The sequence below is a fragment of the Pholis gunnellus genome (genome assembly GCF_910591455.1).
Source record: "Pholis gunnellus genome assembly, chromosome: 11".
NCBI classification, from domain to species: domain Eukaryota; kingdom Metazoa; phylum Chordata; class Actinopteri; order Perciformes; family Pholidae; genus Pholis; species Pholis gunnellus.
Window position 1 is genome coordinate 16,647,143 of NC_136538.1, and position 12,398 is coordinate 16,659,540.

Here is a 12,398-nt window from a genome sequence, read left to right on the forward strand (position 1 = left end):
ATTTTCTGTTATTTCAGTCATTAAATTAAAGTTGCTGGAAATGCATTACAGGGAGTATTATCATCACCGTTTCACAAAACAACTGTAACAAAGATGTAACATGTACAACAGAAGACACCTGCAGTTATGACTAAGCAAACATGCTATAGGAAAGAGGATGCTATAACCATAAATTACCTTCAGTATATCAATCCAATTTAAACTGCTGAAGCATCTTCAATGTTACTGAAAGACAATATCTGCATTATATCTAGAACTCTCATCATCTGTGTGTTCCTGATTAGTATATAAACAGTTATGTATCACCGGAATACGTTATAATTGACTTCTTATCTGTGCTTATAACTGATGCCTCCGATATTGACACCGTTAAATTGAGAGGGCGGCATTTCAATACGTTTCGCATTTCAAAATGATGTAATAATTTTTCACTGATAAGAGTCGAGGCTCTCTGAGTTTATAAGCAGAAACATTTTGGTTTCGATCAAGAGAATGTTTTCCTCAGCTAAAGGGACGCGACAATCTCCTCCCTGATAGTAACGTCTCCTAAAGAGTCCAATTTGGGAAGACAGGGCGATCCTTGATACGGATCAAGTGCCATCTGTGCCCAATTTACTTTCACGTTGTGGATTTTTGAATTTAATTATATGGGTGATTATCGACGAATGCTTTGAGCCCATTAGGTGGTCGTGTGAAACACTAATAGTGTTTGTGTCACGTGGGACTAGGGGGGTGGGGTGGGGGGGCAGACGGTTTAAAGACTGCGCTCCGGTCATCTCATTCACGCTGCAAGACTGACAGACAGAAGCAGAGGAGCGAAGTCCACACACCGAGGGATCTTCGCCACGTATCCGGTTTGATGAAGCTTGAAGACAAGAAGGCTAAACTATGAAAAGTTCCACTGCACGCGCGTAATTACGCACGCCAGTCCGTTTCCTCCTTTTAAAGGTGTTTCTCTAGAAAGGATGCTGGACCCCGAGGACTGTGGAGTGACAATGACGTCCAGTCATAAGATTTCCTTTTCTATTGTTGATATATTGGATCCGAACAAATTCAACAGCAAAAGGGGAAGCGAACTTTCCGTCGTCACGGAGAAGTTCCCTGTGCCGCACGAAGAGGGAACAAGTTTAGAGTCGGACAGCACTGCAGACGGAGACTTCAGAGTTGAACGCACGAAAGCAGGTAGAGAAAACAGACAATGTTAGATTATTCCTCTAGATCAAACGTTTACGTGTAATAAATCTATAATTGTTTTGCTTTTTTTTGTTTTGCATATGTTGTTACAGTTATTACAAAACATCCACCTTATCACAAACACGTAACCATATACTGTCATATCTATAAACATATTAAAAGAAGAGCATGCATACAATACATCCTTAGTATTATTACGATTAAAAAAACTTTTTTTGCTTTGGGTCTAGACTAAACACCAGCAAGTGAGACACTATTTTCTATCAGATTTATTGTCATCTCTGTGTGACCTTCCCTTAATTTCCAAGGCTGCGTTTCCTTTCAAGGAAGCCACAAAGGCTTGCTCCCAGAGCCCCAGCGTGTGATTGGCACTGGGACAGGCAGGCTAGATAATTGTTTAAATCGTCCCATTGAGGATGCCTCTGCGCGCTTTGATCGATATCCCATTACTGCATCCTGCATATCTCCCTCCAGCACCTTGCAGGTACAAACTTCACACCCCATCCATGTCTGATCCTAAATATCGTTCGATTAAAACTTCCCTTTAAATAGATGACATTTATCGATCCACCTGCAAATATGAAACTCCATTAGCACGTCGCGGCTGAGGTGGCCGAGCTGGATTTGGACGGGATTTCTTTCCGCAACATGACATTTGAGGCACTGTGTGGTTTATAAATTATTTAAGGATTAGTGACCAAGTCTCCCCCTCTCCTCTGAATCTATGCGCCGGTACGCTTCAGGGACCTCATGATCCACATCAAACGCTTTACAGATGTAAACTTCAGGCCCTCTGTGTTTGGTATTTAAACTGCGGTTAAAGCAGGACAAAGTGGAACGCCTTTACACAATGGAGATTCATTTCTTTAAGCAGGTGTGGGCCTTCAGCTTTGACGTTTGACACGTGACTTCTGTCTTATCAGGAGCTGTCCCTTCAGCACCATGGCCAATTTAGCCCATTAAACCAGCTTATAACTCAAAACACAGACCCTCTAATGTTTTGAGATTCTTATTGAATCTTGTCAATCACCTTAATTAAAAATACAGTCGACTAATTAAGTTATATTTTGAAGAACCACCAGGGACGCCATCTTGACGTCCAACATTATTGTCACTAAAAAACTAAATGTTTCCACCCTCAAAAATATTTTGCACATTCACCACTACTTGAAGTTGGATAGGGCTTACTTGCCCTAACGACTGGAACAATAATTCATATGAATAATCTAGCAACTCCTTACACTATCCGTTATATGCTAAATTTGCTGCAGAGGTTTGCAGGATGTGGACTAACTCTTTTTTTTTTACTATTTACAGGGGAAGAGACAGGAGATGAACACTTTGCATCCTCCATGCATCATGCGGTTGTTGCTGACCCCCTGCTGCTTTCCCCACCGACTGAAACAGAGCCATGTCTCACCGGGGGGCAGGATGAGGGAGAGGCAGCAGTCACCCAGGATCCCTCCCCGCATAAGCGGCGGCGCCCGGACCAGGCCTGCGCTAAACCACGGCGCGCCAGAACAGCGTTCACTTACGAGCAACTGGTGTCTCTGGAAAACAAGTTCCGCTCAACTCGGTACCTGTCTGTGTGCGAGAGACTAAACCTGGCCTTGTCCTTGAGTCTGACTGAAACCCAGGTGAAAATCTGGTTCCAGAACAGGAGGACCAAATGGAAAAAGCAGAACCCCGGGGCGGACAGCACCTTGCAGCCTGGCTCCAACTCCCTGGTCAGTCCAAACCTGCCCACCTGTGGGGCAAGCCCCGCCAGCTTCCACCAAACTTTCCCCAGCTTCAGCTCTGGTAATGTGATCTTCCACACGGCTGGTGGTGTTCCGCTCTCATCCACTGGAGGGCTGTTGCATCCCTTCATGTCCAGTGGTTTCATCCAGCCGGCTTATTTTAATCCACATCTATGAGAGAAGCCAAGACGGACATGCTGCTGCTGGGTATATTGTTGGGGCAAATCTTTAAAGGAACAAAATAACTATTAAAAAGTGAAGTTTTACTGCCCAGAATCATTGTAACTGTTGCATTAACGCGATATTATGTTCTACTAACTGAGGAGAAAAGGAGGCCCCTGCTTTGTCACAGCTTTTGGGGTAATGAGAGATGCTCATTACCCTTTCCTCAATGGGGTTACCTTTCCAGAAGAAACTTAAAAATAGTATGTTGGCTATCTTTAATCGTTTGTTATGAAATTTCCCCAAAATTTGGACATCATAACAAAAGACCAAATCTGTGACGGAGCCCAACACTTATTCAAACACTCATACTCCTTTATAGCTCTGTGAAAAGACTGCACCACCATGCACTGATTGTCTGTCATCGTGTTTTGCTGAAACACCTGCTCACGCTGTAAATTTGTTGACAGCTCGTACAGTTTCATTTTCTGCATCGTTGTTTTACATCTCAAACTCTGGCATATTGCAACCTTCCAATAACCAGCTGTATGTCTACCTCTCAAAGGCGTGCACAGCTCTCGTCCGTTGCCATTTAAACAACATTATCCGTGTAACTTAATTAAAAAAACATAAAACATCTGTGTGTGGCTTGTGTATTACAAAGTAAAAATACTTCAAATGAGAATGAATTGCAGGACATTTTGCATTCCACTTAACATTAATTTGGAAAATGTGACATCAGTAATAGGTTTGTAATAGTGGTAGATCATGTCCTTGTTAAAAGGCCAGAAATGCTGCCGTCTCCTGGGCAACGCGGTGCAATAAGAGGGATCTTAATTACTTTATGACCAGAGACTGACGCATCTAAACCAAATATGTTCTACACATTGGTGGAAAGCAATTAAGTGCATTTCCCCAGGTAAATAAATGTAGCTCCTTGTAAACTACTCGAGTATTTACGTTTGAAGTTGCTGTACATTTGTACTCATTACTGCATTTCAGAGGTAAATGTACTTTTGTAATTTATGACTGAATTTACTTTGCAGATAAAGATTTTACACTCGTGACGAATGTGGGTAATATGCTGCATTGTCATCGATTAAACTACCCAACAGTATATATATCAAAGTAAATGTTAACTATGATGGTCCAATAGGGGTTATAAGCTGTATTTAATGGCTTTATTAGTGGATGATGAAAAATTGCCAATGCTTTATAGATCAGGTATAAGTCATTAATAAGAATAACTTTTGGGTTGCCAGGTTGTGGAAGATTATCCTGCAGCAGAACATTTGCTTTGTCCCCTTTTTAGGTTTTTAGTAAACCTGCAATAGCTGAATTGTTTGGCCACCTGGGGGCAGCAGAAACAAGCATTGAACGCAGCATTCACATATCAGACCTTATATGATGAACTTGTAAGTAAACAGTTGCCTAATTTCTGATCCATAATCAGCTTTTACGCCACAACATCTGGAACAAAATCAAAAGGATTATTGACTTTTTAACATTTATAGCTACAGACTTGATGGATTATCAAAAGAAGCCTTTATGAAGAATTTCATGCTATCTATAATTGCAGGTGACTGACCAACTGTCACTGACAACTTTTAGAAATTGAAAAATCCGTGACCATTTATTAATGAATTAACTCTCTCAAACATTTAGAAATTACAGAGCAAAGTGTCATGCTGGAGGAGAATTTTCTACATCCTGAAAAGCCAAAAGTTCTTCTTATTAAGGGCCCATAACGGATCTATGAAGCATTAGTAAATAATTTATTAACCATTACTAAAGCCATTAAGTGTATTTTACAAACCCTTTATAAAAAATGCCACATTCGAAAGTGTTATGAACATATGTTCAATAATATAAAGAGGCAGATTAATGAGCTGAGTTAAGAGCTACTTTTTAATACTTAAGTACGTTTTGCGGTTAGTACTTCTGTACTTTAACTCATGTAAAGTTCTGAATTTAGGACTTTTACTTGAATGCTTCACTGTGAATACTACTTCCACCACTAGTTATACTACAGTCCACAACCTTCACTTTCATAACACAACCACACAGTGTCACCATTTCCTTTCTTTCTTTTTACATCTCAGTTTAAATGCAGACATGATTGACAGAAGAGCCTCTATTTATTGAAATGTATGATATATTATCATCAGTGTCTTTTGTTTTAAGATTTGTTCATATATTTTCACATATTTTCTATGATTTATAAACTTTTTATGGTATATTTGTTGTTTTTATTTTATTTTAGCAATCTTATTTTAATAACGTCATTTACATTTTTTTTAACCTTGACTTCATATTCTAATTTATTGGAAGCGATTTTCAGGAGGGCATGTATGCATACATGGCATTTACAAAGAGCTAGATTAGAAAAATAGAGCCATGCAATCACAGTTCATTGGAAACCTGTGAATTCAGAGCACTAGTGTAATTGCTGTTGGATTCTATTACACTTTATTTACCTCCTTTTAATGTGTAGCAGGTGTGCATGACAGACAACAACAGGACAGACAAAAGAAGGGCAGACAGCAGCTATCGGTCACCGGGATGATCTGTGCAGTCCTACAGCAGAGGAATACGAGAGCTTCAAACCCACTGTCAAGCCAGTTTCATTAGCTGACATCTTTCAAGGGTGTGTTGTGCGTTCACTACTTTGATCTACAATACACTAGTTGAATAAGAGGCTTGTCTATATCTGCAGACAGCGAGTGTGCTGCTGGGGGAAGAGACAGGTGGAGAGCAGACTGAGAATGGCTATAGGCAATTTTCCTCCTGATATCAGTTTGCAGTTTGAGGTTTGACAAGCATCCTTCAATTAGATGGGATTTTGTCACTGCTGTCAGAGCCTGGCCAGTGTGTCAACCTGTTGCTGAGGTGCTGGTGTTAGTGTAGCTTCAATATTAGCTTTGCTACCTCTGTCACATACCTTTTTGCAAATGCTTACAAAACACATTAAATACAAAGAAATTGGCACCCTTCCATGTAGACAGGTGCATATGAATGTCCCCTGCTTTCGCTCAGTGATATTTTTCATTCCAACAAGAACTGGCATGCAGCCGGAGAATTTGACAGTTTTGATCAATACTCTGGGAAACACAGCATAAGGAGCCCATCCCGTATTTTGGCTTGAGGCAACTGTCTGACAACGTGATGAATATTTTTGCAAGTTATCTGAAGGGGGTCATTTAGGTCTGGGCGATGAGGGCGCATGTTTAAAATTCATGTTGGAGAATGCTCTAGGACAAGGTCAGATGTTAACAGTGCTTTCATGTCTGTGTGTGTAGATGTGTGTGCGGTATTATGAGGACAAAATTACTCCACAGCCTCTGTTGCTGTACTTATCTTTTGCAGAGAAACGAGTAGGAGGCTTGAATAAATAAAATGGAGCTGAGAATTTCCTGGTGCGTGTGTATGTGTGTGTGTGTCTGCGTGTGCACGTGCTATCTTCAGCCGTGGTGGTCCGCAGGGAGCGGCATCGTTTCCACTGAGGCTCATGGGTCAGATGGGAAGAGCGGGGGATAAATATAGGAAGAGAGAAAGAAAGAGGTTTCCACAGTACAACATTGTGGGAGATACATAAGCACTGACAATTTCTCATTCATTCTAATAACTTAACACATTAAACATCATCACATCTAACATTTTTGTTTATCTTGATGTGTATTACTCACTCACATTAATTAGCTCTTCGTCCTTGACTCAGCTACATGAAAATAGGCTTTCATGAATTAATCCTGGAAAGGTCCAGAATGGACCTAATTGATTGCTTATCTGACTTTGATCTAAAACCTCTTGAAGCATCGTGAGTTTGTTTTGAGTTTATATATATGTGTGTCCACCTGATTAATGCAGGTCCAGTATTCACTGTTCTTTTATAGCTTTTCGTGCCCTGAGAAAAATATCGGGCTCTTTATCTGCTAAACGCTCCAGTGTGTTTACTAGTCGATAACTGCAGCCTCAATTCCACTGCATGGTTCGACTCAACTCAGTTCTTTTCTCTGTTTTGTTTTGCTAACTGTTTTCCATCAGGACCAAAACCCTACGTCATAAAAACAGTTTCTTCCTGTTGGGCTCATAAACAAAGCCCGGGACCTTCACTGACTCGGACTCCCGAGCACAATTACATACAATTACTCTTCACTAAAATATATACTTGACACTTTAATAACACACCTGTTTTTAACGTACTCTTGATTTGTTTGTTGATCATATTATATCGTACATTTTCTTTTTTTAAATTGTTAACGTAATGGTGTTTACTGTCACATACCAATCACCTAGCCAAATTCCTTGTATGTGCAAAACTTGTATTCAGATTTTCTCTGACCAATCAGTTATCAGTTACCAAAAGAGCACCAGGTACTAGCCACAAGTATTGCTAATGTAAAGCCAAAAGGAAGCCATCTGCAAAACCCAGAGAAACTCTGTGATGTGCAGTGAAGACGTGCTTTGAATGAGGTGAAAGGTGAATGATCAGAGCGGGAAAAAAGCATTGCTTTGCCAAGTTAATGTGAAAATAAGTTGCAGCTACATAGCAACATGTTAACTTTCACTCTTTGTCAAACTTAGCTGCTCTTTTTCCATATTCTTTATCCATTGATTAGGAATTGAAGGTTCACTTTATGTCTTCAATTTTTTTGACTATATTTACTCATTTATCCAGATCACCAGATCAGCTCTTACATTACAAGGATTGGCTAAGTTGGTTTATTTATAAGCCACCATGGTAACAGTTCAGATATTTGCATCTACACACGCACCATGTATTGGTTGCATATTCAAAAGAGCTTTTTTAACCCTGAACATCATACAATGGGGGGTTCTTAGTAAAGGCTGTATAGGTTTTGTGAACTTTAAATTCTAGAAAGCTGTTTTTTTGTTATTCTGTATGCTGCAGAATACAATGGGTAATCCAATATAACAGACACTGTTGTTAAAGATTAGAATTTCACCAGGAGCTCATTATCTGTAATATCTTCACAGTGTGTTTCATTGGTGAACAAACGTCCACTTCTGAAGACGGCCTCAGGTTTTTACAATTATTGTTAAACTGAAGCCAATTCTCTGGCTCTTGCAAATTGTATAACATCTTACCACCTCCACCAACTTTATGAATGGGGTGTAATGTAATAGGATCAAGTATTTTTTGAAGCATATAGGCCAATTGTATCTGTTCATATGTTACATTACTGCCTTTGTGCAGGCCAGGAAAATCTGAATAAAAGGAAATCAAAAGCTGGAGAGTTTGCGGACAGCTATGCTTTTAGCTTGAACCGTTAGAGTTTGGCTTGACAGCTCTCTCAGACGCTTTGTATTTCAACTGCATCCTTCAGCGCAGCGGGGACCACAGCCAAGGCAGGAGGAGATAAAACTGATTTCTTCAGTACCAAGCGGCAGTCAGCTGGCAGAAGGAGTCAACTTTTAATGGTGTTTTAATCAGTTGTAGAGTATGAAAGTCAGGTTGAGGTTTAAAGGAGGGGGGCGAGTCCGCAGAGCTTCAGGGCCCGCCTGTTTGGGAATTCAGAAGTGATCTGTACTGTCCGACATCATCTAGGTCTGTGGAATTCATAAAAACGTAAGACAGCACCATTACCGAGGACAAGATTTGTTGAAAACCTTTGCATAATTGTTTACTACATGCAGAATATTTACTTTATGATTGTAACACCAGCTGTTTCATTTCAGTTAAATTCTGACTAAATCTTTGAAGCTGAAACACAAATTACTCAGACGTCAGACAGCTACTGTGCCTTCGAAGGAAGAGAATTGCCAAAAACGTGAAAATCCAAACGCTCCCTTCTGTTTGCCTGCAGTCTGCCATCATTTAAGCTGTCCTCTCCAGCTGTTACCAGCCATTAGGAAACAATTAAATCTCCAAGTGTTAAAAGTAAGTAAGCGTCGTCTTTTCTATATTCACAATTAAAGTTTCCTTTTGGCGTAACCGAATGAGTTTCGTCTCTGGATTTGCCTGAGGGAGTACAGTGTGGTACAGTGAGGTCATTATTTTTTCTCATTCAGTTTGGCTTTGCCTTCCTTTATTGATTTGTTCCTTCTTTGGTAAACAATGTGGTTTTAATAAAGCAATTTGACTTGCAATAGCAAAAAAGTTCTCTTTGAGAGGCAGACAATTCAAAGTAGCAAAACAATTAAAGGAGCCCAATTGAAAAATTAAATTATGATTCAGAGTGAGTGTTCGGACCTGATCTGTCTCATGGGGAAATATTTGGATAACTTCCCAGTTGGGGCTTTGCTAAAGACTGTCTGGAAATGGCATGGCAGCATGTGAGCGACGTTTTGGCTAAATCTCTGGCAGGCAACATCGATTAAGCTTGGTCCATCTTTTCCCCTCCCTCACAAATCTTTTAACTCTGTGTTCTAATCGTTGCACACGGGCCAGCGTAGACACGCTGATGTGATTACAAGACTGCTGGCACAAGAGTCAAGCAGTGGATGAAAACAGATTTTCCAAGGAAAAGGTTTGAGGAATGATTGGATGATTTCATCGTGAGTAAAATGAGGTTGGATTCCAGACTTGAATCAACTCAAACTCAGGCCTGAACTCAAGCAGAGCTGACAGGAGTGTGTTTCCGATCGTCCCTCTTAATAGAAGCTGTTTTCGACTCACATAAAATTGGGCCCTTTAGTAGAAAATGTACCCTTTCTCATAAAAATGACGTGGTACACAGAACTGCCTTGTGTACCATGTTGTGGGGGAAACTTAGTCCGTTGTGGATCACGTTTGTTTTTGACGTATCGCAAATAACTTTCAAATTTTAAACTGTTTGAATATGCGACCGTAATCCGAGAGAAAATACATTTCCCACAAAATGTTATTGAGTGTGCAGTTTAGTTGTATGGGAACGTAATTTTGTAGGGGACAGGGTTGGACGTTGATAGACAGGTCATTAGTTAAATCTTCTGATAATCCTCACATTTAACAAAAAGTTCTACTTCGGTGATAGTTTTTGTCTTATGTAATCGTTTTCAGAGACATTAAATATTAAAAATGTAATATTTAGAATATAGATATTTAAGACAAATCTGGGTATTGATGTACCATCCATCAACGGCATCAATATTAAAAAATCCTGCAATAATCTGGGAAATTTACTCTCTCTGACAATCTCTGTTTAATATTCCCTTCACCTCTCCTCTCCCCAAACACTGCAGCTTTACCAGATGTTTTGCTTCACTCATCTGATGCATTCAAAGGTCAGCTGTGCTAATAACACAGAAGAGGACAGAGCGCTGTTAATTACAGTCTGTCTCAAAGTCAACGACCGCAGTGCTGGAAGAGAGCTTGTCCTCCCTTGCACACACTCTCATTAGAGGACATTATCTCGGCTACTGACTGAATTGATGGCAGTGTAATGAACTAGGTTGCTGCTGTTAGATTTGAAAAATAGATGCAACAGTCTGTCTTCCTTTCACTACTTATGTACAGATTCTGCAAAGCACAATTTCTCATTCAGCAGTTAAGAGAGCTAAGCCTCTGTTTGCTGTTGAAATCCTTATAAACACTCCAAGATGATCATCCATATATTGACTCATTAAGAAAGTTACAGATGGAAGCAGTGTGCAGAGAATTTTCTTTTCTTGTTTTTTTAATGAGCTTTGCTTTTCTACAAGGATATCCAATTACAGTATAAACACATATGTTTTGAAGTGCTTATGCACACCTTTCATTATTTATTTTTGAGATGACAGAAAAAGCCTGCAGGTCTGTGTTGTGTGTTAGTGGTGTAATTAATTAGATTCCATGATGTATGAGGGTGCATGTCTTCAAATGTTAAAGGAAAAAGGGACTGAAAGTAAGTAAAAGCAAAAAGAGCCTAGTATCACAAAATTCCTAGTTTAAAAGGTGAGTTTTGCACTGCAATAACTGATTTAGTTTGTTGCCCCTTTGCGGGCAGCGGGAACAAGTTGTGAACTCAACATTGCCATGTCCTCACTCTTATGGAGTACTAATTCCAACATTCACTCTCTTTTAGCTCTGTTTTTGTTCTCTACCATCTGCTGAGGGAAGTATCTGGCTTTTTAATGTGGTGAGAGTGAACCAATGCAGTAAAGTTGCGGGCCTGAAATCTAAACAATGAGCTGAAACTCACTATAAAGCTCCACAAGGCCGGGGGGAGCCTCACTAGTACAGCCAATCTAGCAAGTCTGTGAGGCTGCACTGAGGCTGAGCGGTGCTTTTGAGCAAAATGTTTCAATTATAAGGAGTTATAATTAATTCCAGACTGTTAGCAAAGTATGCCTGAGGAAATGGGAATGTTATTAGTTTTGCAGGTATTTGGTCAAAAACCAAAGTATTTCACCAACCTGACCTCACCTGATCATGGTGCTAAATGCAAAGGTCACCAATGTTGTTAAATTCATCCTTTCGGGACGTGAATGTGTGAACTCTATTGAAATCCATTCAATGTGTGTTGCACTATCTCAGTCTGAACCAGTCTAGTGGTGGGCCGACAACATTCCCACCCCTACAGTGATAACATCCTTTAATTGTGTGTTTGAAACCACATCTGATATATTCAATTTGATCAAAACTGATTCCGGTGATTGTGGGTAAATCAATCTATTAGACTTCATTCACACAGCTTGTGCATCTCTGTGTGATGTGAATAAATCACAATCAACTTAGTAGGAATTAGCAGCAATTAGGCTCAGAGTCTCATGCATATGGATATGCTCTGAACGGGAGTTTATTCAAATGAGACTTTATCTTCATAAAGCAATGTCAGTTTCCCATAGCAGACACTTTCACTTGTTAGAAATGAACCATCTCACCTCTTTAAAGTTGCAACCGGTTGGAGCCCTAAAGATGAACATTGTAGCAGCCCTCAACATAACATTTCATTTCCCTCTTGTTTTTATTCCCTTCAAGAAACCGATGTCATGACGAATGGCAAGAGACATCATCGTGATAGGATCTTTTCACAAATCCATCTACGCTGATACAAACTTACTGGCAAAGCTCTTTACATTTTGTGGACATACTTTGTTGTTTGGTGGTGTCTTGTTTTGGATTTAATGACAATGTGACACTTCTACTTGAAATTCACAGTGCTGATGCAATGGAGTTTAGTAATATAAATACATTTTCAGGTATCTAAAACTAGAGATAAATGTCAGACTTACAGAATCAAAGAAACTCAAGATATATCATTTTTAGAAGATTCGTAAATAAAAACCAGTGCTCAGGTGAGTTAGCTTGCTGCAGTACCTTTTGTTCAACTTTTACTAATAACAAATTCACTAAAGGTAAAAGTAGACAAGGCAAAATAA

At 39.7% G+C, this 12,398-nt stretch overlaps 1 protein-coding gene across 1 annotated transcript; it reads left to right on the forward strand.

Annotated features, from left to right (window-relative positions):
- Positions 1 to 965: 965 nt before the first annotated feature.
- On the forward strand, positions 966 to 3,110 carry nkx1.2la (NK1 transcription factor related 2-like,a; the record flags this gene model as incomplete). Its single annotated transcript, XM_079168710.1, has 2 exons — positions 966 to 1,182; positions 2,512 to 3,110. The coding sequence occupies 2 exons, from the start codon at positions 966 to 968 to the stop codon at positions 3,108 to 3,110; spliced, it is 816 nt and encodes a 271-aa protein (XP_079024836.1).
- Positions 3,111 to 12,398: the final 9,288 nt, after the last annotated feature.